The 24,328-nt window shown below is 33.9% G+C and overlaps 1 protein-coding gene across 2 annotated transcripts in view; it reads right to left on the reverse strand.

The window, feature by feature from the left end:
- Window positions 1–12,874, reverse strand: part of AOX1 (aldehyde oxidase 1) — an 85,014-nt gene extending 72,140 nt beyond the window's left edge. For both annotated transcript variants that reach the window (XM_074302740.1, XM_074302741.1), the window contains exons 1-4: window positions 12,695–12,874; window positions 6,615–6,672; window positions 1,885–1,981; window positions 227–335 (exon numbers count right to left, since the gene is read on the reverse strand). In XM_074302740.1, coding sequence (XP_074158841.1) covers window positions 227–335; window positions 1,885–1,981; window positions 6,615–6,672; window positions 12,695–12,751 — 321 coding nt within the window. In that variant the 5' untranslated portion in view covers window positions 12,752–12,874. The remainder of the gene's footprint in view (window positions 1–226; window positions 336–1,884; window positions 1,982–6,614; window positions 6,673–12,694) is intronic.
- Window positions 12,875–24,328: the final 11,454 nt, after the last annotated feature.

Raw genomic sequence — 24,328 nt, forward strand, 5'->3', positions numbered from 1 at the left:
TCACTCAATATCTGGAAGGACAAAAGGGAAGGAAGGTCTCTGATACATTGGGTAGCTCATCCATGGAAAATTTGTAGAAATGAACAAGAATCAAAAGGGTAAAGAAAGAATTATAAGGTTTCAATGAAAATAGTATTTGGAATAACAAAAGTGACTTTGTGAAATATCAAAGCATTAGTGGTGGAAGAAGAAGAAAGAAATATCTTCTATAAAAATATCCTCTCACCTGCACTGGATGAATCCTGGTTTTGGTGTTTCCTATACCTTCTACTGTGGTGACAGCAGTCCCATATAGAGAGCATATGGAAAGCAGGCAGGCATTGGCTGAATAGTGTCTTAAGACATAAAAGGGAAAAATAAATCAACTATTCTTCTATGAACTAGATAATAATTTTAATTGCTTTGTCTGAGTGAAGTTGCTAAATTCAAGTACAATTTCCCCTACCTTTATTTATTTCATTTACCCTTTAAACAGATACCCAGATAGCATCATATTATAAATGATTTACTAACTTAGTCAACCTTGCACATTCATTGATTTAGCCCTGTTTTAACTCCAACTTCTAGTCAAAGGACTAGGTAGGGAAAATTTGATATTATTCTCCTTGCTGTAGAAGAACTGATATATCTAGTCCAACAAGCTCAACACTGACAAGAACAATGATGTAGCTATAGAAAGATGAATATCTTCAAGCTAAGAGGAATGAAAATTATTGGCAGTCATGATAAATAGGTCAAAAATTTGTAAAAAAAAAGTTTTAAAATAGATATTAATAAACTGAGAAAGCTAATAAGTACATCATTAAATTTCTCAAATATAATCACAAGTGGCTTAAATCTGGATGGTACATATAAAGCAAGCACAATCCAAGAGTGGAATTAAAAGGCCCTCCACAGGATAACATTTGCATGAATTCAGTCAACAATAGGCTGAGCCAGTCTTTAAAAGGGCTAAGCTATATAATGTGTTTGTGGAAATAGAGGGGTTGGTGATAGCAATTTGAGACCAGGTCATTGCCACCAGAAACTATAGAAAAGTTACCCTTAAAGGGAATAGATTTAGTAATCAGAGTAGATTATGCAAGAAAATGAATGAGAATGTAAAATTATTGTAAGCTACGAAAATCGGTTATTGAATACCTAGCAAAATATGACCTAAAAGTCAAAATTATACATCAGAAATGTGCTATCTTTCAGGAACAGCCATGGAAGATATCACCAGATTATAATCATAGACCTGAAAACATCCCAGAAAAACATTCAACAAATTTGATAGGAATCAACTATTATTTCAGATCAACTGTTGTTCACAATTGTCTAGATATAACATTGAATCATTAAAACTTAAGAACATTGGTTTTAATAGATTCCACTATTACAAATATTCATAGTTTTGAAGCTATATTAATAAAAAACCTGACCTAGCAGATAAAAAATCTGGAAGCAGGATGAGGTTTTTAGGGTTATCCTGTCTGCTACTGAAGTTGTACTGAGAAAGTTTTCAGAGAGCCTACAGTAGATGAGCTTATGTCTTAATTTATTATTTTTTAATAACTTTCAGTAATATTTGTTATTTCATGACCCCTTTTGAGGTTTTCTTAGCATTGATAGTGAAGTGGTTTGTCATTCCTTCTGCAGCCAAGTAAAATGGGGATTTAAATGACTTGCCCAGCTAGTAAGTGTCTGAGTCAGGAACTCAAGGCAATTTCTTCCTGACTGTAGGTAGGGCACTCTATCCCCTGGGCCACCTAGCTGCTTGAAAACTTTAAATACTATACAATGTCATTTTTATCATTTCTGCTATTATATGGATATTAATATACAAAATAAAAAAGTAAAAGTTCCAATTCATAAAACTTAACACATCATTTTTCAAGACTCTACCTTATCTTCTTAGTCCCTGGGTCATATCTTGATATCATCACCGTGCAAGCTCCGCAGCCACCTCCTCCACAGCCATATTTTGTCCCTGTCAAACGAACTTGAAGGGCAGTAGTCAAAGAAAATCCTTTTCTTATGTTATTCTCTTTCAATTATTCACTAAATTCTAATTAAATTAAGTTTTTATATCCAGTCCTATAGCTAAAATTCAAGAGGTTTAATTTTGTAGAGAAAAAAGCTGTTAGCTCCAACAGACTAGATAACAAACTTTTGATTATCTTCTGACTAATCTAGTCTCCTTCCCTTTCTTTGCAGTTCAGTCCCAAACAACCAGCAATTTGAAATATTGGGCCAAAAGAGGGAGGAGCCTATGATATCTGATCATTCGAGTTTTAGATTTGTTTGAATATTAAGCTTTATAAATGCAACTTTGTCCCAAAGACAAATAAATATAAATGATTTTATTTTCTGCCATTTGTCTCAATCCCCAGAGGTGGGAAATAAAGACAACATTTCAACCAGGAGTCTATAACGAAATATATCATTATTATCTAAGGAGGAGCAACAACCTAATGTTCTCTCTCTCCTGAACACATGGTCTAGGGATGCTGGGTGGAAACAGCTTCCTTCTAGACTCTCTTGGTCCCATTCCTATCAACCTCACCCCTTTAGAATCTCAACATGACTCTGCCTTATTGTACCCTCTAGAATCCTCCTTTATAATTAACCAACTTTTTTTTTTAAATTTTACATCTATTCCTATAAAACTCCTTTAATGTCCTAGATGTTTAAAAGGATTGCACATATTAAACACCTATCAGATTGCTTGGTATCTTGGGGAAGGGAAGGGAAGGGAAGGGAGGGAGGATTTGGAACATAAGATTATAAAAATAAATGTTGAAAACTATCCTTACATGTATTTGAGAAAATAAAATGCTATTGAGGGAAAAAAAAAGAAGAAGACAACTTCTCGAAGAGTGGATGTACTTTCTATCACTTCCCCCTATGGAAATAAAGGAGTAGGGGAAGGAGTAAGTATAATTCTTCCTCCTCATTATGACTTCTAGACCCATATTTGGCTGCAACCTCACTCAACAACCTCTCCTCTCCATCCATTTCTATCACCCAATCCAGAGTCTAGTTGCTTTTATCTACCAAACCCTCTTTCTCAAGTTCAATACCTTAACTCACATTTTTCCAGACTATCTCAATTCCATTTCTGTAGAAGTATTTCAATATATCTTACTGTCTCTTCAAACATCCTCATCTTCCAGACCATTTTCCTCCTTATTCATAATATATACCTTTACCTCTGATACCTTACACAGTACATTTCACAGGTAAATAATAAATGTTCAATGAATTCAGATCAGTTCAATTACCTAGAATATGTCTGAAGTACAGTATTATCTAGTGTAACTGGCAGATGAGAACTGACTGATTATATAGTGCTTTATTTTTTTTAATTCAAGGGTTTTCAAATAAATTCATGTATCTATAGAGTAGTTTCATCAAAGATAATTTTGAAGTTGACATGAGAATATAGAGTAATTTAAAAACTTTTAAACTCATGTCATTAAGTAAAAAGCAATCCTTCCTTACTTTCTTATTCTATTTTCTTTTTTTATCCAACTAAGAAGAATTGAAGACATCCTCCTCTACACTCCCAATCAAGAGGCAAGCTAATTGTACTAAAGAAAGAGACAGGGAGCTCTGTTATGACTCTATGAGTGGTTTACTAATCCTAATGGGCTACTTACATGAGGGCTATCTGAAGGCCAGTGTCAGACAATTCACTGGATCTTTACTATGCAGTCTGAGATGCAGATGCAGTCTGGCCAAACTACTCAGTGGATCATCACAAAGATCCCCCAAAAGTCCCATAGTAATTATAAAAATAAAACAAAGGGAAAAGAAGCTGCAAAGTGAAATCACACATGTCATTAAAACTTTGGAATATGCTTGGCAAGCAGTTCTAATTTTGGGCCTGGGTCACAGGGCTCGGGTGTCATACCAGCGCCTTTGGGTCAATGCCTAGGTACCCAAGGTTTATGTGGTGGACAGAGTGAACATTATGTTCTGGTCACTGTATCCTTGTTATACCTTACAGCTTTTATTTGGTTACATATCTTTGTTATGGCTTTTTTTCAACTGAATAGTACCTCACAAAACCTTATGATGGTGAATTTGAGTAAGTTCCTAAACACACACAAAGTTATTTGCTAGGCATAGGGTCCTTGTAATAGCTTTCTCCTCTCACCTCACCTCTGGGACTGGCTTTTACCCCAATAGTATGGTTTTCACCAATTGGGACTCCACACACACCCATCATCCATCAACTCTAAAAATATGAAAGGAGGTGCATTTTTTTTAATTCTTCAAGATCATATTTGGTCATTATAATCTTTTTAGTTTGTCAGTAGTTTTTTGTTTTAAGTGAGAATATTTTGTATCAAACAATAACTGGAAATACCCCTCAATTTTCTCCCCCCCTTTCCCTTTATGATGATGTTTTACTTTATTCATGGTCTCATTTCCATGAGACTATTTACTGTGTCACCTAGCTATCTCCAAAGACCTTATTGTGAAGTGGAGACTTGTCCCATAACTGTTTCTATGAATTATAATTTTAAAATGAGAATAAAATTTGCATAGCATTTTTTTTCAGAAACAGCTTTGTAAGGTAAAGAGTGTAAGTTCTTTTATCCCCATTTTACAGAAGAAGAAACTGAGCTTTTAAGAGTTTAAGTGACTTGCTCATCATCTTACCTACAGTGATCTAATGTTAATAAGTTTCTAACGTGGGGTTCAGACCCAAGTCCTCTGATGCCAAATCCAGCATCTTCCACTTAGTTCTTAAGATCACTAATATGGTTAAAATAGAACCTATTTTAGAGAGTCAGAGTACCTGGGACTGAATGCTGGGCTTCCCACTTAATATTCTGTATGGCCTTGAATAAGTGATTTGACCTCTCTGGGCCTTGGTTTTCTCATCTGTATAATGGTATCTAGGACCTTTCTGGCTATAAATCTATGGTCTCTTAATCCAAGCCCAATCCCCTTATTATACCAACAGCATGCCAAAATCACACAGTTGTCACTTTTTGTTGATTGATGAGTATAGATGTCATATTTTTGTTGATAGATGTCTGTGTTCTTCCTCTTTACACACTATCCCTCCATCGACCCAGGAAGAAGTACTTTAAAAGATTTTTAGAACTCCTTATCCTTTAAAGCCCAATTCAAATGTCCTATAAAAAGCCTCCCTTTATCTTCCCAATTAGTAACATCCTCTCCCCTTTTGAGCTTCACAAAATACTTGAGTTCAAATCGTGGCTCTGCTACTTAACACCTGTATGAATGCAGGCAACTCAACATTTCTCTGTCTCAGTTTCCTCATCTGTAAAATAAGAGCCTTGGATTAGATTACTTCTGAGGTCCTCCCCAGTTCTAAATCTAAGTTCCAGTGTACACATAAGATTTTCACTTTGTACTAGTGTACTACATTTATTCCGTGTCATTTTACATTATGTCAGATCTCTCTATACAACTGTAATCTTCATATTGAAAAAATCTGTCTTATTTAAACTTTGTGCCTTCCAAGATTCCAAGAGAATGCTCTAAATAAAGTAGGTGGTTAATAAATGTATGTCAAATTGTACACAGCGACAACAAGATTATGCGATGATCAATTCGGATGGATATGGCTCTTTTCAGCAATGAGGTGATTCAGATCAGTTCTAAGAGATTTGTGATGGAGAGAGCCATCTGCATCCAGACAAAGTACGGGGGAAGACTGAACGTTGATCACCTTTTTTTGCTGTTGTTTGCTTGCTTTTTGTTTTCTTTCTCATTTTTTTTCCTTTTTGATCTGATTTTTCTTGTGCAGTATGATAATTGTGGAAATATGTATCGAATTGCACACATTTAACATATATTGTATAACTTGATGTCTAATGGAGGGGATGGGAAGAAAAAGGGGAAATTTTTTGGAAGGTTGTGCAAGGGTAAATGATGAAAATTATGCATATATTTTGAAGATAAAAATATAAACGTATGTCAAATTGAAATGAATCTGACTATTAGACCTTTTTGATGTACTTTTGAAAGTTCAAGGAAAATTGCTGAGAAGTGGCTCAGGGATTTGCCTTTCGACTATTTTATAACCATGTACTTATTTGGATGAAATGGAGTCACTAAATTTATAAATGGGGGACTGATAAGATGACAAGAGTCCTCAAGAGAAGAAAAAGCTTATAGCCTGATACTGGGATCTGGTTGTTTAGAAGATCATAGGGTCTTAGATTTAGACTGAAAGAGATGTTGGAGGCCATCAAAGAGAACCTTTTCATTTCATAGATAAGGAAACATATCTCTAGAGAAGTTAATGGCTTATCCAGAGACATATAACTATTAAGTATTTGGTTCATAATTCAAACTCCACTCAGGAGAAGATATCAAAGGCCTGAAAGCAGAGGAAGCATGTTATCCATATGTAAAGCTGTCATGCTCTATCTCTGTCTTTGTTTTGTCCTTTCCTGTGATCATGTACATGTCTTTGGGAAGGTGGCACTTTAGGTATATGAGCCAGAATGTTTGATTATAAAACTTATTATAAGGTTTCTAACCTGAAAGTCTGAGTTTAACTTTAAAGTACTTGATATAAAACTATATAAAATGAATTTACTTCTATTACAACTACATAGAGAGACACAGATGTAATGAAAGGATACGTTTCTTCCTCAAATATGGTAACAACATTGTTTCAGGGTCTGCATTCTTCTCTGTTACCTAAACCAAGGAGAAAAATTTAGAGATTTATATTAAAACACTGATCCAGGGTCACAGATTGCTAAATCACTACTTGCCAGAAGAAAGTTATTCTGAGACACAAATTTTCAAGGGAAGCAATTATTGCCCACTTTGGCATCTGTCCTAGTGGAGCAAAAGTCCAAATCAAAGTTTCATTTGGGTAAGGAGACCATATGTGTTGCAACTAGATAGCTGGGACATTGAAGGGATTTGCAAATATTGATTTAATTAAATAGAATGTAAAACATTCTATTTGATTATGTAGAAAATATTTCTCTTGCATCTGGCTAGCATCAACATCATTCTCTTTTCCTTCACACTACAATTTTTGCCTTTTTGTCTTCAGAACTTTATTCTTGAAACCTCCTATTTCTCCTGAGTGAATTCTCAATGAATATTAATTCATGGATTCTATTTATCCTTCTTTGAATCCTTTGAAATCTGCTCTCCCAAAATAACTCATATGTATATTTTACTTTAATTATTAGGAAAAGTTGACAGCCTGTTGGAAAACCTGGCTGAGCTCAATCTTGCCTTTGACACTTACTTTACTGTGTGACTATTTGGAACAATTAATCTGTCTGAATCTCCAGTGATAGGGATTCTTAACTTCAATCCATTAGTAGATTTCAGAGAGTCTATTAACTTAGAGGGAGGAATAATTACATCTTTATTATCACTAACTTCTAGGTAAAATTTAGTATTTATTTCAATTATCAATTTTAAAAAACTTACATTATTCTGAGAAGGGATTCATAGGTTTCACCAGATTTCCAAAACACAAAAAGGAATTAATAACTCCTGCCTTTAAGAATTATTGACTGTATTAAAGAGGAGATTTCTGCCATTTGTGGGGTTTCTAGATCAATGATATTGTATCTAGCAATAATAATCAACATGGAGATAGGAATTTGTGTTAAAAACTGCACTTCCCAATTTAATCAATGGGAATAATACCTAATTTTTAAAAATCAGTTTTAATAAGTATATTTATAATCTTAAAAGACAAAATTTATCTTTATAATAGAAAAATAAGATAATGTTTTCCTTTTCAGATAAGTATATTTTGATTAAATAACAGCAGCTAGGTATAGAAGAGAGGACAGTGGTTAGAACTTTGGATTAGAAATCAGAAAAAACTAAATTCTTATCTTACATCTGAAAATCACTGTGTGACCCTTGACAATTTACTAAACCTTTGTCTATCCCAATTTCCTCCTCTGTAAAGGAGACATAATAACAGCACTTACCTAACAGGGAGGTCGTGAGGATAAAAGGAAATAATATTTATAAAATGAATTCCAAACTTTAAAATGCCATATGAAATGAGCTATTATAATTAGTTATTATTAGTCCTGAATTCACTTCATATATTTACTTTGAAAATCAATATTACACAAACAAACAGTTTGTAACTTAGATTCAATACAATGTCCTGGAAGAACAGTTTTTGGGGGAAGGAAATTGCTTATAAAGAAATAAAACAACAGAATAATATAGTAGGATATTATATGATGAATTAGACTATTAGTTAAAGATTTGATAGTTGATGTAGAGGAGTCATTTAAACCTTTCTGTGACTCAGTTTCCCCCTCCATAAAATAGAACAATAATTCCTGAAGCTTATCTTGAACACAGTAAATGTTCAGTAAATGTTGACCCTTCTACTGATATCTTCCCTGCACTGCCTGAAAGTGTTCATTTCATTTAAAGTATCCAACAATAAAAATCTGGTTTAGTTAATTAATAAGAAGGTTCTTTTAGCTGTGTGACCCTGAGCAAGTCACTTAACCCCAACTACCTCAGCAATAAATAAATAATCAAATAAATAAATGTATAGATAGGTAAATAAATAAATAAGAAGGCTCTTTTTAAATGGACAGATATCAAATTAGCAAATATGACAAAAATTGGAAGAGTTCAATGTTTGAAGCAGTACACAAAGACAGCTCCTTTTGCTAGAGTCGTAAACTGGCCCAACCATTCTGGTAGGCAATTTGAAATTACATTAAGAAAGTAGCCAAAATGTTCATGGTTTTTTACCCAAATATCCCCCTACTTAGACATACACTCCAAGGAAGTCAAAGATAGAAAGGTCTTATATATGCTTAAACATTCATAGCAACACTTTTGACTGACATACAGTAGTAAATAAAGAACTAGAAAAAGGAGATGCTGGAGAATAATCAAACTGTAATAAATATAATGGAATAATATACTACTGTAAGAAATGAAGTATACAGAGAACTCAGTGAAGTGTTCAGAGATTTATATAAACTGATATAGAGTAAGGAAAGCAAACCAAGGAAAATAATAAACTCAATAATTAAAAAGAACCACCAGAAAAATACACACACATATATGTACATACATGTCAAACATGTATGTGTGTATATATATATATACATATGCGTATATATATATATATACATATACATATATATATATATATATATATATATATATATATATATATATATATATATATATATATATATATATATATATATATATATACTTTATAAATATAACCAAATTTGGCTCCAATGAAGATATGAAAATTCACCCCTTCTCTACTTTGTGGGTGAGGGGGGACTACTGATGTGGTGTATTCCATTGATTATCAGATTCATTGTGTTAGTTATGCTGAACTGCTTTTTTATTCTTTGTTATAAGGGATAGATGATGGAGAAATGAAAGGGAGAGATATATTTGGACATTGTGGTATAAAAATGATGTCAAAACAAAAAAAATAACAAAAAATAAATGTAATTAAACTTAGGGATCAGAGGGAAATATGGTCTTGTGGAAAGTGTACAAGTACTCACTTTAGCAGCATATATACCGAGATAAGGAAGAATGAGTGATCTCAGTTCCAGTTCTGGTTCAGCTGTTAACTAGTTTAATTAAAGTAGTCATTTGGCCTCTCTGAGACTAGTTTCTTCATGTACTTCAGTTTCTTCCAAAGAGGCCAAAGATAGAAATAAACGTCCAACCTCATATATATTTTTTAAAAAATCATACACAGCCAACTATATAGATAATGTGGAGTCAGGAAGATCTGAGTTCAAATTTAATCTCAGATTCTTATTAGTTGTGTCTTTGGGCAAATCACTAAACCTCTATCTGCCTCTATTTCTTCATTTGGAATAATAATAGCATCTACCTCTCAGGGTTGTTGTGAGAAACAAATGATAATTGTCAAGCACTTAGCACAATATCTAGCACAGTGTTTGGACTAATTATGAAGAGGACTAATGACATATGTTAGTCTATCATGGCTGCTGAAATATTTTAGTATTGTTAGTTTTGAAAGAATTTCTGCAACAGACTTTGGGTTTTGAAGAAATTACATTTATAAAAGTACTAAAATGTCAATCATAATATTTCTATAACAGATTAATTAAAAGCAGGGAATTGAATAGTAAAATTCTATCAATATTCACTCTATTTTTAATCAACTAAGTAGACCATTTCTCCAGGTAAACTATATTTACTTTATGAATATTTTATTTTTATATATCTCATTATTTAGTCCACTGCTATTTATCCAGCACCTGGGTCATAAGAAAGGCCAGAAGAAATGATATGTACTCCAAGCACTTGCAAAATAAATTAAAATGTTTTGGTTTTAAAAGGGGAGGGGTGTATTTTAATACTCTATCATCTACTTTCTGGATTTTAATTCTAATTTGTTTATCAACTTTCTGAGACTTGGTTTATTTACTTGTTAAATGGGGATTGTACTCATGCCATCTAAAAAAGGCTGTGAGGAAAGCACTTAACAAAATATAGAAAATAAATGACTATAAATAAAATAGAATAGAAGGGAAAGTAAATATATTCCTATAGACTTGCTAAGGCAACCTTCTCTGCTGCCTTTTATTCCTAAAGCACTGAAAAGTTAATTAATTGGACCAGGGTCACATAAAGTAGACAAAGTATGTTAAAGTCTGGGCATGAACCTTGGTTTCACTGACTCCAAGGCCAAGTTTCTATTTAACCATGCTGTTAATAAAAGTAATAACATTCTAATTTTTCAGACCCACAGTGGGGCAAGGAGAATCTGAGAGAAATATGATTTAATGGCAAATTTGGTAACCACAGTCATCTTGTTCAGACCATTTGGTTATATAACCCTTTTCATGTCTTAAAGTATACCTACAGAATACATGGAAAAAGCAACAGTTCAAGATTCTTGGACCCACAGTCATAAAATCCAGAATTTAAATCCCAGCTCAGCTTCTAACTAGTTATGTGACTCTAAACATGTCACTTCAATGCTTTAATTTTATCAGTGAAGTAACAGACAAAAAGAAAGAACTAAAGACCATTCCTATAATTTTGCAAAGTTGTGAGGAACTATATTTTAAAACTCTTTGAGTTCAACTTATTTGAAATTAAATGGTACATAATCACATAATCATAACTCAAAATTGTGTAATATTTTATATCCATCATCGTACCTGATCCTTCTGGAAAGCTTGGAAGAAAGTAAGTACAGTTATTATTATCCTTACTTTAGAAGGGGAGAAAAAATTTTTTCCAACTTAACAGTCTTGGAAAGTTGCCTGGGAACACAAAGATTTACTCTGCAACTAACAATATTAAGAGAGTTGCCTGGAGAACTGAGAGGTCAAGGAATTTGCTTGTGGTCATAGAACCATGTATCAGAGGTTCACCTATAACCCAAGTCTTCCTTGCTCTGAATATAGCTAGCTATACAACAAAACATTCTGTGGCCACTTTAATGAGAAACTAAGGCTTAGGGAGGCTATTACTTGTCCAAGAACACATAAATGTGGAAGTGGGATTCTATTCAGGGTTCAGTTGCTATTGCCACTAAAACTTGCTAAGTGCTCTTCAATCAGAGGGAATCAAAATTAAATAGTACTTATTAAATAAAAGGATTGAAACCAGGAGATCATTATACACTTCAACAACGATGCTGTATGAGGATGTATTCTGATGGAAGTGGATATCTTCAACAAAGAGAAGATCCAACTCAGATCCAATTGATCAATGATGGACAGAATCAGCTACACCCAGGGAAATGAGTGTAAACTGTTTGCATTTTTGTTTTTCTTCCCAGGTTATTTTTACCTTCTGAATCCAATTCTTCCTGTGCAACAAGAGCACTGTTCGGTTCTGCACACATATATTGTATCTAGGATATACTGTAACACATTTTATATGTATGGGACTGCCTGCCATCTAGGAGAGGGGTGGAGGGAAAGAGGGGAAAATTCGGAATAGAAGTGAGTGTAAGGGATAACGTTGTAAAAAAAAATTACCTATGCATATGTACTGTCAAAAAAAGCTATAATTATAAAATTAATTTTTAAAAAGTATTAAAAATATAAATAAATAAATAAAATCCCTTTTGCAGGGATTAAGGATACCACTCTAATAACTATAGTCAATAGACTACTTTCTTATGAATCTGTTCAAGTAGGCTATTCAGCTCCCAATACCTCTTTGAGATAATGTGTATTTAAGGGAAAATACAGAGAAATGTAATTTCAAAGGAAGGGACTAAATCAAAGATTCTTAACTTTTTTCTTGTTCACAGATACTTTTAGCAGTTTAGTGAAGTGTATGAAACCCTTCTCTGAATGTTTTCAAATGTATAAAATAAAACACATAGGATTACAAGGAAATGGATTATATTAAAAATGAATTTAGCAATTGATCAATGCATCTATATGGATCTAGTTCTCTTTCCATTTCAACAGATTTAGATTTATATAGATAGCTGGGTCGCCCCCCAGTTAGAGCACTGGCCCTGGAGTCTGGAAAACTAGTTCAAATCCAGTCTCACTCACTAGCAAATCATTGAACAGCTGTGTGCCTCAGTTTCCTCAACTGCAAAATAGGGGATGACAATATCACCTACCTCCCAGATCAAATGAGACATTTCTAGGGTGCCTGGCATTTAATAAATATGTTTCTTCCCATTTCCAAGCTTATAGTCAAACCTACCTTCATCCAGTTAACTCACCTTTCTACCATTCACATAGAAAAGCAGTTCTGAGGGTCCGTTTAAGGCAAAAGACATGATGGCAAATGAGTGCAGTGGTCAGCTAGGGCCGATAAAGAATTCACAGAAACTGGCGCAGAAGAGCGGTGCAGTCAGCGCAGTCACCCCAGGAGAGACTGCAGATCGCTTCTGAGGACCAGTACCAGGGTGAAGCTCGGACTGTCCGCCCTAGCCCCGCCCCATTCTCCTCTGACCTGGGCTGGGGCAGGGAGACTTTCGGTGCCCGCCCCTCCCCCTTCGCTTTCTCCCTGTAGCATTTTAGAACTAAAAGTCTCCATTTTCCCCCCTCTTTCTCCCTCCTTTCTCTTTTTATTTAATTTTTAATTTTCTATAAGTCGTCTCCATGAGATTTTCTTTCCCTCCTCCCTTTTCTCCTCTCCTCTCGACTTCTCCACCCGTTTCCCTGCTTCTCCTCCTCTTTCCCTCTTTCTTCCTTCTCCCGTGTCTGGCCCCCCCTTACCCTAACGCTGAAAGTTTACTTTCTCTCCAAGACTTTCAGATTTAAGTCTAAAAGAATCAAACCTGCTTTTAAAAACTCAAACCAATGCGGATCCAAAGTCATCCCGAGTTGCAGATCACCTCCTTTGCGATAGAACATTGTGTGAATATTTTCGCTATAGTATATATAAGGAGATCTTTAAGAAACTAGTCTAATTACTTCTACCCAAAGATGCTCTTCCTCCGAAAAGCACAACGCTTATTGTCTAAATCTACGATAAGGAATATAACTCCTTGGGTGGGGCAGGGGATTATTTCATTAGATAGACAGACAGACAGACCGACAGACAGGCGGATGGATGATCTGTTTGTGTGAAAAAGAGACCGAGACAGAGACAGAGATAAGTGTAGAGAAACAGAAAGACAGAAACAGAGAAAGAAAGGCAGAGAAAGAGAGAGAAATACCTAGAAAAGTGTTAGGCTCATAAGGTGTGTAATAAGTACTGGGGCAACTAGATGGCACAGATGATAGAGAGTATCTGCCCTGGGTTCTGGAAGACTCATCTTCCTAAATTCAAATATGGACTCAAACACTGGCTGTGTGTGGGCAAGCCACTGAACCCTGTTTGTCCCAGTTTCTTCTCCGTAGAATGAGCTGCAGAAAGAAATGGTAATCATTCCAGTGTCTTTGCTAAGGAAACCCTAAATGGGGTCACAGAGAGTTAAACATGACTGAAATGATTCAGTAATTGAGGATTCTAGTAATTTTTACAATAAAGATTTTAGTTCTTGTTATAATTGCCTCTCAAAATGTGAAACTTCTTAGGAAATCAGGTTTATGCTTTCGATTGAATTCTTTAGTCAGGGATTTTTGTAAGTTTATGATTCATTTTATTTTAAAATCAGTCTTAATTCTTTGAACAGTTTAAAATGATCTAAGGACTTGAGATAAGATTTGGACTCAGGCCTTTTTTACTCCAAGGTCATAATTCTTTCCTCTATATTACACACACACACACACACACACACACACACACACATACAGACATGTGTATATTTGTAGAGAGACAGACAGATAGATATATAGATACATACATACAAGATAAATATAGAGTAAATAAAAGCTGACCTTAGAAGGAAAGACACTAACAGCTGGATGGACCAAAGAAGACTATTTTTTTGCTATTTCCTTGGTTGAAATCATGATTTTTAACCCTGCTTTTGTTGTTGCTGTTGAGCTGAGGTATAATAGATTTTATTCCAACCCTTCCCTTTTTATGTTCTTGTAAGCAATAGATTGTTGAATTTTGCTTTCTAATCCAGGCTGTTAATCTCACTTTTCCTCTTCATCCTATACTCCAGACTTTCTTGACTATGCCCCAGAAACCTCTTCATCTTGGAAGTTCACTCTAGTCCTGGAATTCACACAATACAAATATCCTCTTACCTTGCAGCATCTCCCTCTCATTGGGATTCACCCAGGACTTCATTTAGGGAGACTCAGGCCAGTCTCATTTTTCTCCAAGTTGCACATCCTACTTTCTCTGCCTTCCTCCCAAGTATTGATCCTATTGTCCTGACTTTTCAACTCCTTTTTAATATGCTGTCTCCTTCCCTCTCCCTCATTAGAATGCAACTTTTTGAGGACAGGGACTGTTTTTCTTTCTACTTACATATTTATTCCCATTACTTAGTATGGTGCCTGGTGAACAGCAAGTGTTTAATAAAATCTTATAGACTGAATGGCTAACCTTTTCTACTTTATCTGTGAATTCATCCCTATTTATATTCCCATTCAACTATTATTATACCTAATTGTCTTTTTCCTTCAAATCTATTTTATTATACTTTTTCTTCCCTATACTTTTTTCTCCCCATTTAGTTCATCATTCCCCTTTCTTTCCCTAACCTTTTTTATTTTTTCTTCACTAACTCCTCTAAAAGTTTAATATTTATTTTGCTTAAAACTAATCCCTCTCTAAATCTACCCTCTCTCTAATGTTTTCATTTCCCCCTTTCCTGTTCTATCTGCATTCTTCTTCAGCTGAATATATTTTTATAATAACTATGTGTGTATATGTATTTGATCTATTCTATTTTTACCAGTTTAAATCAAAGTTCTAGTAATGCCTGTTCCCCAAATCCTTTCATGTTTGAATATTATTCTATTTATACAACTCAATTATGATATTTAACAAGTTTCCTATATGTTCTCCCATTTTACCTTTTATTTTTTTCTTTATATCTTCAAAACACAGCAAAAAAAAAAATCTTATAGGTCTTTTATTTCAACTGACTACTTCTATGACCCTTCCTGACAATAGGATTTTTAAAGAAATGCTTTAGTATCATCCTTCTCCATTGGAATGTTCACTCTTTAAAAATCTCTTCTGACTGTTCACTTAAAATTATTTCTTTCATTCTCTTTACTTTCATATTTATATTTCAAAGTACTTTTCAACTTCAGTTTTTCATGGAGAATATTTGAAAATTCTCTATTTCATTTGATATACATTTTTCATCTTGTAATATGAAATTCAATTTTCATGATTAAATCATTCTTATAGACTTCTCTAATTTGCATTTTTGAACATGTTCTATATTCCTCTCCTTTAAAAGTGTAGCTGCTAAATCTTGTGTGATCCTGATTGTGATTCACTGATACTTGAATTCACTCTTTTTGGATAGTTCTAGTATTCTTTCTTTTGTATAGAGGCTCTGGATTATGGCAATGGTATTTCTACTAATTCTTACTTTCGATTTCAGTAGGTAATAGTGAATTCTGTTTTCATATTGCCTTTCTGTTTAATATAGACAATTAAAAAAGATTTCTTGAAATATAATATAATAGGGTTTTTTGTGGTCAAAGATTTCAGGAAATCCTTAGGTTCTTAAGTTATTTTGAAGGCCTGTTGTTTCACATATGAAGTACCTTACATTTTTTTCTATTTTGTGATTACTTTAACTTTAATCTTCTGGAATCCCTAAGTTCTATTTTGTCTTTTTGGGTTTTATGGAATTTGTTACTAAAGTAGGGGTTTATAACTCTTCAGTTAAACAACTGATACTTCCCCCCCACACCAGTTTTCTCTTCCACAGCTCTCATTTGTTTTGTTTTTCAAACCTTATATCATTTCCCCCAAGCAATCTAATTGTTCTTGTAGAGAAGTTTTTTGTTTGTTTGTTTGTTTTTGTTTTGTTTTTATTATAGGTAATTTTTGAGTTATTTTCTTACTTTTGAATTTGTGCCTTGATCATCCCTGGAATCATAAAAATGCCCTTTTTTGTTTTGTTGTATTGATTTTTGTTACTGAGGCCTCACGAATTAAGTTCCAGGTCTCCTCAATTCTGGAGGCATCAAATTAAGCTGAAAACCTTTTACCTTAATGAGTTTTCTTTAGGCCTTTTTAAAAATTATTTTAAATCAATTCAAACACCAGAATTTTCTTTTCCTATAATTATCCTAAGTTGAAGTTCTTTCATTTAGCCAAGAAGTGGAAGCAGAATCCTTTTATTTAATCCTTAGATAAATCAGAAAATGCCCTCCACTGCTATGCAAGACCTACTCTTGAAGCCCTTCTTTAGTGTCCAAAATCTGTCATTTTAACTATAATCCCTCAAATTTTTCTTTGCTGAAGCAGTTGAGGATTTATTTTTAATCAATTGTCAGCCTGAACTAAAGTTTTCTTCTCTTCACACTAAGATATTTCCTTTTTCCTAATATATGTTTTTTTTTTAATTTCATTCCCAAATTTGTCAGTTTTATATCAGTCCATCAGAGACTGAACGATCAAGAGGATTTTAGTCATTTACTTTTGCTTCCCTCACAGAGAATTTCTACCGATGAAGAATTCTCTAGACCAAATTTATTGTTTGTTTAGGAGATAAATTGTTTAATAAACAGTTTGTTTAGTGGTGGGATAGAGCTGTTTTATTCTTTTCTTCCATTCTGCCAACTTGTCCAGTATTCTCCATCTTCTCTTGACAACACAATGAAACCAAAATAGCATGTGAATTGTCAGTTCTCCCTCAGTCTTGCTATTTGACTCCTTTTGCCATCTTCATGTGCTGTCCCCCTTTTTTTCTCATACATTTTAATGACATCCTCCATCCTCCATTCCACAATATAAAAGTGGCCGTCTCCATCCCTGTAATATATTTACTCCTCAACTCCATCTCTTGGAATCTCAAATTGCCTTTGTTAATCTAATTTTACTGTCTGGAATTACACAAGGCAGAGACAGGTTTTAGAAATCAAGTAGCAATTTATCACTTTTAGAGTAAGGAATAGAGTTTATGAAATTGAAGTTTTCCTGGCCAAGAGACTTCCTGCTGTTTCAGGAAAGGGAGAGAGATTTTATACACAAATAATAAGTGGGAAGTGAAGGAGAAGATGGATTACAATGCAATCATTTTCAGAACCTGAGTGATTCCTCAGGATAAGTCCATGAATGCAGGACAATATAGGTGTTCTCCCAAATTTTATGATGGAAACATATTTTACAATCTTTGATTCACTTCACTTAACATACACAGGAGAGTGTTGTCAAGAATTGATCATTTCAAGCTGTAAGCCCTTGCCAAAAAAGGCAGCTCTGAAAGATGTAAGTTAGTAAATCAATTACATATATCATCTTGATAATCTGATAATTTTTCCTCACATTCAAGACTTAGCCCATGTCAACTGCTACAAAAACCCCAACCCCTCAATTGTTAGTCTACCCTCTCAAAACCACCTTGTATTTGTATATAATATATTATAAGCTTTTATATATACATTATTCTTCCCCATTTACAACATAAGCTCCTCTAAAGCAAGGATTATATCACTTTTGTCTTTGTAAATCCAGTTATTAGTATAATGTCAGGCTCATAGAAGTTAATAAATGTTTATTAATTATTTCCAGCACTTACTTGACAATGACTTTTTTAAAAATCTGAAAGTATGTGGAATGTGCAACACTTGTAGACCTCCCATCTCTGCAAAGAGGGTCAGGAATATCTTCTCACATCTCTTCTTTCTAGCTTTACTTAATCTTCATTATTTTGTAATACTATTTTTTAAAAATTTAGTGTGGCTGTTTTCCATTTACATTGTTTTAATGTCAATATGTATATTGTTTTCTTGGCTTTATTAACTTCATCCTACCTCATCATTCATGCAAAATTTTCATATTTCTCTGTATTCATTACATTATTTTTATAGCACAAATATTCCATTACATTCATGTACCACATTTTTAGCCATTCCCTAATCAATGTGCATCTATTTTGTTTTCAATTCTTTGCTATCCCAAGAAAAGTTTCTATAAATATTCTGGTAAATCTGGGGACTTAATTTTTATCAATGGCCCTTTTAAATGAAGTTTAGAAGTTAAAATTCATAAGGGAGTTTTGTAATTTGCTAAAGGAAATTGCCTACTCTTTTCCTGTTCAATTTTGAGCCAAAGTATTAAAATGTCTATTCAAGATACACACATATGCATGTGCCATGTTTACATATATGTAGTACTCAATCTACCCCATGTTTTAAACCATGTTCAATCAGCTACATAGAAATTTGGGGTCAGCCTGCTGCTGGACAGGACTGATGATGGAGGGGTCTTTCCTACCCCAACCCCACTATCCAGTCCCTTTGATTTCCTTCTATCAATTATGATAGCTCTTTATTTCGTGGTGGAGCTGGAAATCAGTGGATATACTAAAAAGGCAATTTATGTCCCTCAAGTGTTATCTTCCTCTAAGCCTTGAAGTATAATACAGGATCTCCTGGGTGAAGACATTAAATGGATTTTGCATCATTTTACAATTGATTCTATGCTGTAATTAATCCTATTGTCTATTACTTCCCCACTTCATAGGATCACTCAAACCACATTTCGTCTTTTTTTATCTATTAGATAAGTTTAGAAGTTCACTTTGCCTGTTAATCACTGTTCTAGTCTTGCCTCAAGAAATTTGTTGTCCTTGAAGGATGCAGGTAGACTCCAGCGAGTCTGGTCTAGTTTATACCACCAAATCAATTTTCTAGGATGTCTGATTTGTTATACAAAGAAGCCAGGCCAGGTCCACTCTTTCTATTCCAGCAGGTGGACTCAATGAACATTTCTTAGCCATAGGAGAGGAAGTTGTTGCTAGCCCTTCATTCCCAACCTAATCCCAAACCTAATATCATCCTTGTCTATCCAGTTCTGTTCTTTGTTCTATGTTCATAAAAAAGGGAGTTGCAACTCCTCCTCTGGGTCATTGGCTTGAGATAGCCATTTGACCCACTTTATTAGCAAATTTGTGCCCTGCTAAAACAAAACAAAACAAAAAAAAAAAAACAAAAACGGATAAAAATCAGAATTCCATACATCGATTAACCTTTATTAAATTCTATCAAGACATAGGCAAGCCTGTATCTGTGTTGGGAACCTTTTTGTGTCTTCTTTGCTTTGGCAAAGACCCTTGAGAGATTTTGAAAGGTAGCTAACATATTCTTCAACATTCATGCATCAGGGCATTGGTTAATAGAGCAATGTAGGGCATAAAATTATATGTAGATTGAGAGGGAACAAACCAAAGATAAAGACTTTAGGAGGAAAGAGCCCAATTGATACTGAGCTACAAGTAGAGGTAAAGTATGAGAAGTCCTTTTATTCACAAATGACTTTTTGAAGCATGAATATGATTTTTTCCTAGATTATAATCATTCTATGATTCTTTGTGACTTAATATTCTCTTTTCTGTGTGGGAATAAAATGTCTTGTTCTGTATCTAATTCATGTTTGAACTCTTGAGTACTTTTTAAATTTTCTCTCCCCTTTCTTACTTGGCCCTCCTCCACCACAAAAAACTTCAGAGCATCCATTTGCTCCTCAAGATTCAGAGGTAGGAGTAGAACTGAAGCACTGAGAATCTAGTTTCTTTGTTGAAAAAACCCAAAGCAATGAATTCAGACTAAGTAAAGGACAGATGGTGGTAAAAGTCATTTGTCCCTGTGACCTCAGTGTTGCTTAGCTAACTTCTGGCCTTTATATTTCTTTATAATAATGGATGTATACACGCACACACACACATGTATATATATGTACATATACATATATATACACACACATACACACATATATATAGTTATACATATGTATATATAATTATAGATCATATTCAGGACAATATTCTATAACCATTTGGATTTTCTGGGTGAATCCTTAGGCCAAACTCATTTGATAGATTATGGATTTCATCTAGGACACTCTAAAACATGTGATTTAACGTACCTACCAGAAGTAAAAACATTTATTTGAAGGATCCTTCCAACACATCCCAATCCCTCTTCTAACTTGGGCTGTATATTGTATCATCTCCAAGGCAGTGGTAAATAATTTGTGAGCATATATTATAGCTTGGTTAAGATTAATCAACAAATAATCATTAAGTACTTACTATATGCCGAGGTTATGGTAAGTGATGTGAATATAAATATAATGAAGGAAACAATCCCTCCTTTTAAGGATCTTATGTTCAAATGGAAGGAGGTACTAAGTACATAAAAATATTCAGAAAAATACAAGTAAATTAATATACACACATACAATAACTCTAAGGTAGTTTAGATTTTATTTTTGTCCTGAACTTAAGAACTAAAACAAATATTTCTATAATATAGTAAAAAACAGATTGCACATGAAACTATAAATTGTGTACAACTTATTATTCCTTTTAAATATAGATTAAAGTTGTATTTCCTCTCCACCAATACTCTAGAGATGGCTACAATTAAACACAAATATGTGTGTTTATATATAAAAAACACACACACGTTAATATACATATAAACAAATACAGATTGTAATAAAATATATATGAACACATTTAGATGTGTGTGTGTGAAATCATCCTATCCATCTATTTATCAGCTCTTTTTCAAAATTCGAATAGCATCTTTCTTCATAGTTTCTTTGTATTTAATTTGATTCTTTATAATACCTAAATTGGAAATCAGGAATGGCCTTTTGCAGATAGTACTTGAGTTGCATCCAAAGTACTTGAGGGCTAGTAATGATCTGATAAAAAAAAAAAAAAAAAAGTTATATTTTTCAAGTGACCAAATGAAATTTTGACATTTACATGACACATCCTTTAAAATGGTGTTTTGCTTTACCGAAATCAAGTTTTTTTTTTTAATAGCCAACAAATAATACAGTAATTTTTTTTTTCCAATGAAGAAAAATCTGTTCTCTTCCAGCCTCGCACTCTCATTAAAACTTGCAATAAATATGTACAATCAAGCAAAAAACACTCTCATATTATTCATATAAAAAAAATTACAACTCTTATTCTGTACTTTGATGCTATCACCTGTCAGATGGATAGCATACTTCATTATCAGTCCTCTGGAGACATGACTGGTCATTTTATTTAGAGTTCTTAAATTGTTCAAAGTGCAGAACAAGATCTTGTATTCTCAATTATCTTTTTGTTAATTATTCATTAATACCTGGACCATAATAAAATATATCTGGTGAAAGCCCTAATTAAAGATTAACCAACAAGAATTTTACAGACTGTAAACTGTGCTCTATTCTCATTTCTCTTTTAAATCACTAAAATAGCATTCTGTGGTCCCAGGTTGTTCTCTAATTCTCCAGGGTCCATTGTCTCATTATGTATTGGATCATTTTCCTTTGTTTTGCTTGTTGAGCTCTTTCCCTCAGGTTTAGTGGAGTGCTGGATAGGCCCACTCCCAGCTCCATGTACTTTCCCTTTGCTTCTGGCCACCCTATGGAATCCTTTGCAGCACAAACTGCCTCTTCACCCTTTCTTCTCATGTTATTTAACAAGTTTCTGCCCTTGGAGTATGACCACATTGCTTACTTGTCTGTTGGACTTAGTAAACTTCTATAACCTGGATCTGGGATCTTCATTGCACTGGAGAGTGAGAGGACTAGGGCATAGGCTTGAGTATTTGGGAGGTGCCCTGGGTATCCTTGGATCAGATCATTTGGTTGACTAAGTTGCTGGTGTCTGGGAGGTGAGGGAGATGTGCTCAATGAGTTCAGTTCATGGCCGCTTTTTTTTTTTTTTTTTTTTCAAACCTTCTTTTGGATGTCTTGAAAGTTGCTTTATCCTTGAGGTATAATGTCCATTTTGGAGAGCTCTGTTCAAGAAGTTTTTCCCTTTTGTTCTGATTTTTTGCTACCAATATGATTTATAAAGAATTTTTAAAATGTGCATGTATAACTAGAAAAAAAATTTAAATGAAAAAAATTAATGGCACCTATCTCCCAAGTTATTGCAGGGATTGAATGAAGTAACACGTAAGTACTTTACAAACCTTAAGGTGCTTTATAAATGCTAGTTCTTATTAACAAAGCATAGGACAAGAATTTATCTAAACACAAAAGAAATTCCAAAACACTCAAATGGACACTAACAGAAAAATAAGACAGAATTCAAGAATGTATTACTATACTCTTGGATAGCATTCCTTTTCTAAGCTCCACTCTTCACTCTTCTACTTCTGCCTCAGTTGCCTTCTTAACCTAGAAATGGCTTCAACTTTCCTCCTAATGTTGATTTAATGACCAGAACCTCCAGTAGGGAAGTGCCTAGGACAGCAATGGCTTACTTCTTTCTAGATTTTGCTCTTAGGATCTCTGGACTTTTCCATCTTGTGAAGAGTTTTTTTCATTCTGCCCTCCCCACCCCAATTCCTGCTTTACATAGTTTCCTTTTATGCACTGTCTTTCCTATTTGGGATTGCCTTTTTTTTTTCTTGTACAAATGAGCTCCTAAAAATCAATGTGCTATACAAAATTACACAATAAAAACCCCAGGGCTTAAAGGAAGAATGGGGCGGGAGGTTCCACACTTAAAGCTTTGTCAATGGGGCAGCTAGGTGGCGCAGTGGATAGAGCACTAGCCCTGAATTCAGGAGGACCCGAGTTCAAATTTGATTTCAGACACTTAACACTTCCTAGCTGTGTGACCCTGGGCAAGTCACTTAACCCCAGTCTCAAAAAAAAAAAAAAAAAAAAAAAAAGCTTTGTCAATGAGAAATCTAATAAAGATGGTAGTAACTTGATTACATGTTATATGGTTAAGGAATTCATAAATACTACAAGAAATAGTGCTGGCACTCAAGTCTTTAGGCTGCTGCTTGGTCTGCTCCCTTGTTCCCACAGTCAGTCAATGAATATTAAATGTTATGTGCCAGGAGCTATGCTAAAAGTTGAGGATACAAATGTTCTTCCTTATAATCTAATTGGGAAGGCAAAAAACCTACTTACAAACAAGTTACATTGTAGGATAATTCATGATAATGTCTTTATTCTATCATTAACATAATGTATGCATAGGTTAATGAGTGGATACAAACTCATATTTAAAATATTTTTGATAACTTCTAATTATTTTTGGTCAAATTCTCATATTAGATCTTCACTGTTTTATGTTGTGTTGTATCTAATGAAGAGAATAATTTAGGAAAAGGAGTGTCAGTGCTGTTGTTTTATCTGCTTAAACTCACATAACCATTTTATGAAGGTTAGTTAAGACACAAGAGTCTGTAACATTGCTTAACTGGCCACACAAATTGTAATGTGCTCTGTATAGAAAGCTGAAAATAAATGAACAACTGAGGGTATTGTTAAGCTCTCCATGTCTATGGCCTATGTGATGACATTTTATAACATATGAAATAAGGATGCTAGTATTAAATTTCTATATTAAATCTTTCTTTCCTTTTTAGATGAAAATAGAAGTAATAATATTTTCTTCCAAGTAGATTGTCTTGTGCAATGAGACCACTGGCTTAGAGGATTTGTAAAGTACATGAAGTACTCCATCTGGTGTGGTAGCAGAACGTTTTATTTTTAAAAAGCACAGAGGATGGGAAAGTCATTTAACCCCAATTGCCTCAGCCAAAAAAAAAAAAAAAAAAAAAAAAGCATAGAAGGGACGATGCATTTAATTTAAAACACAAGCAGAGTTGCAAGATACTATACTCACGGCACAAAAAGGAAATTGTATTTGCAGCTTGAATATATATTAAACAACAAAAGATCCAGTTCTATACAGAAGATTGATCCATCATTTAGCCTTACTCCTTTCCCTATAATTAGAAATAAATAGAAAATATGGAAATCACACACCAGATCCACCTCAAATGGG

The sequence above is a fragment of the Sminthopsis crassicaudata genome, chromosome 3 (genome assembly GCF_048593235.1).
Source record: "Sminthopsis crassicaudata isolate SCR6 chromosome 3, ASM4859323v1, whole genome shotgun sequence".
Lineage (NCBI taxonomy): Eukaryota > Metazoa > Chordata > Mammalia > Dasyuromorphia > Dasyuridae > Sminthopsis > Sminthopsis crassicaudata.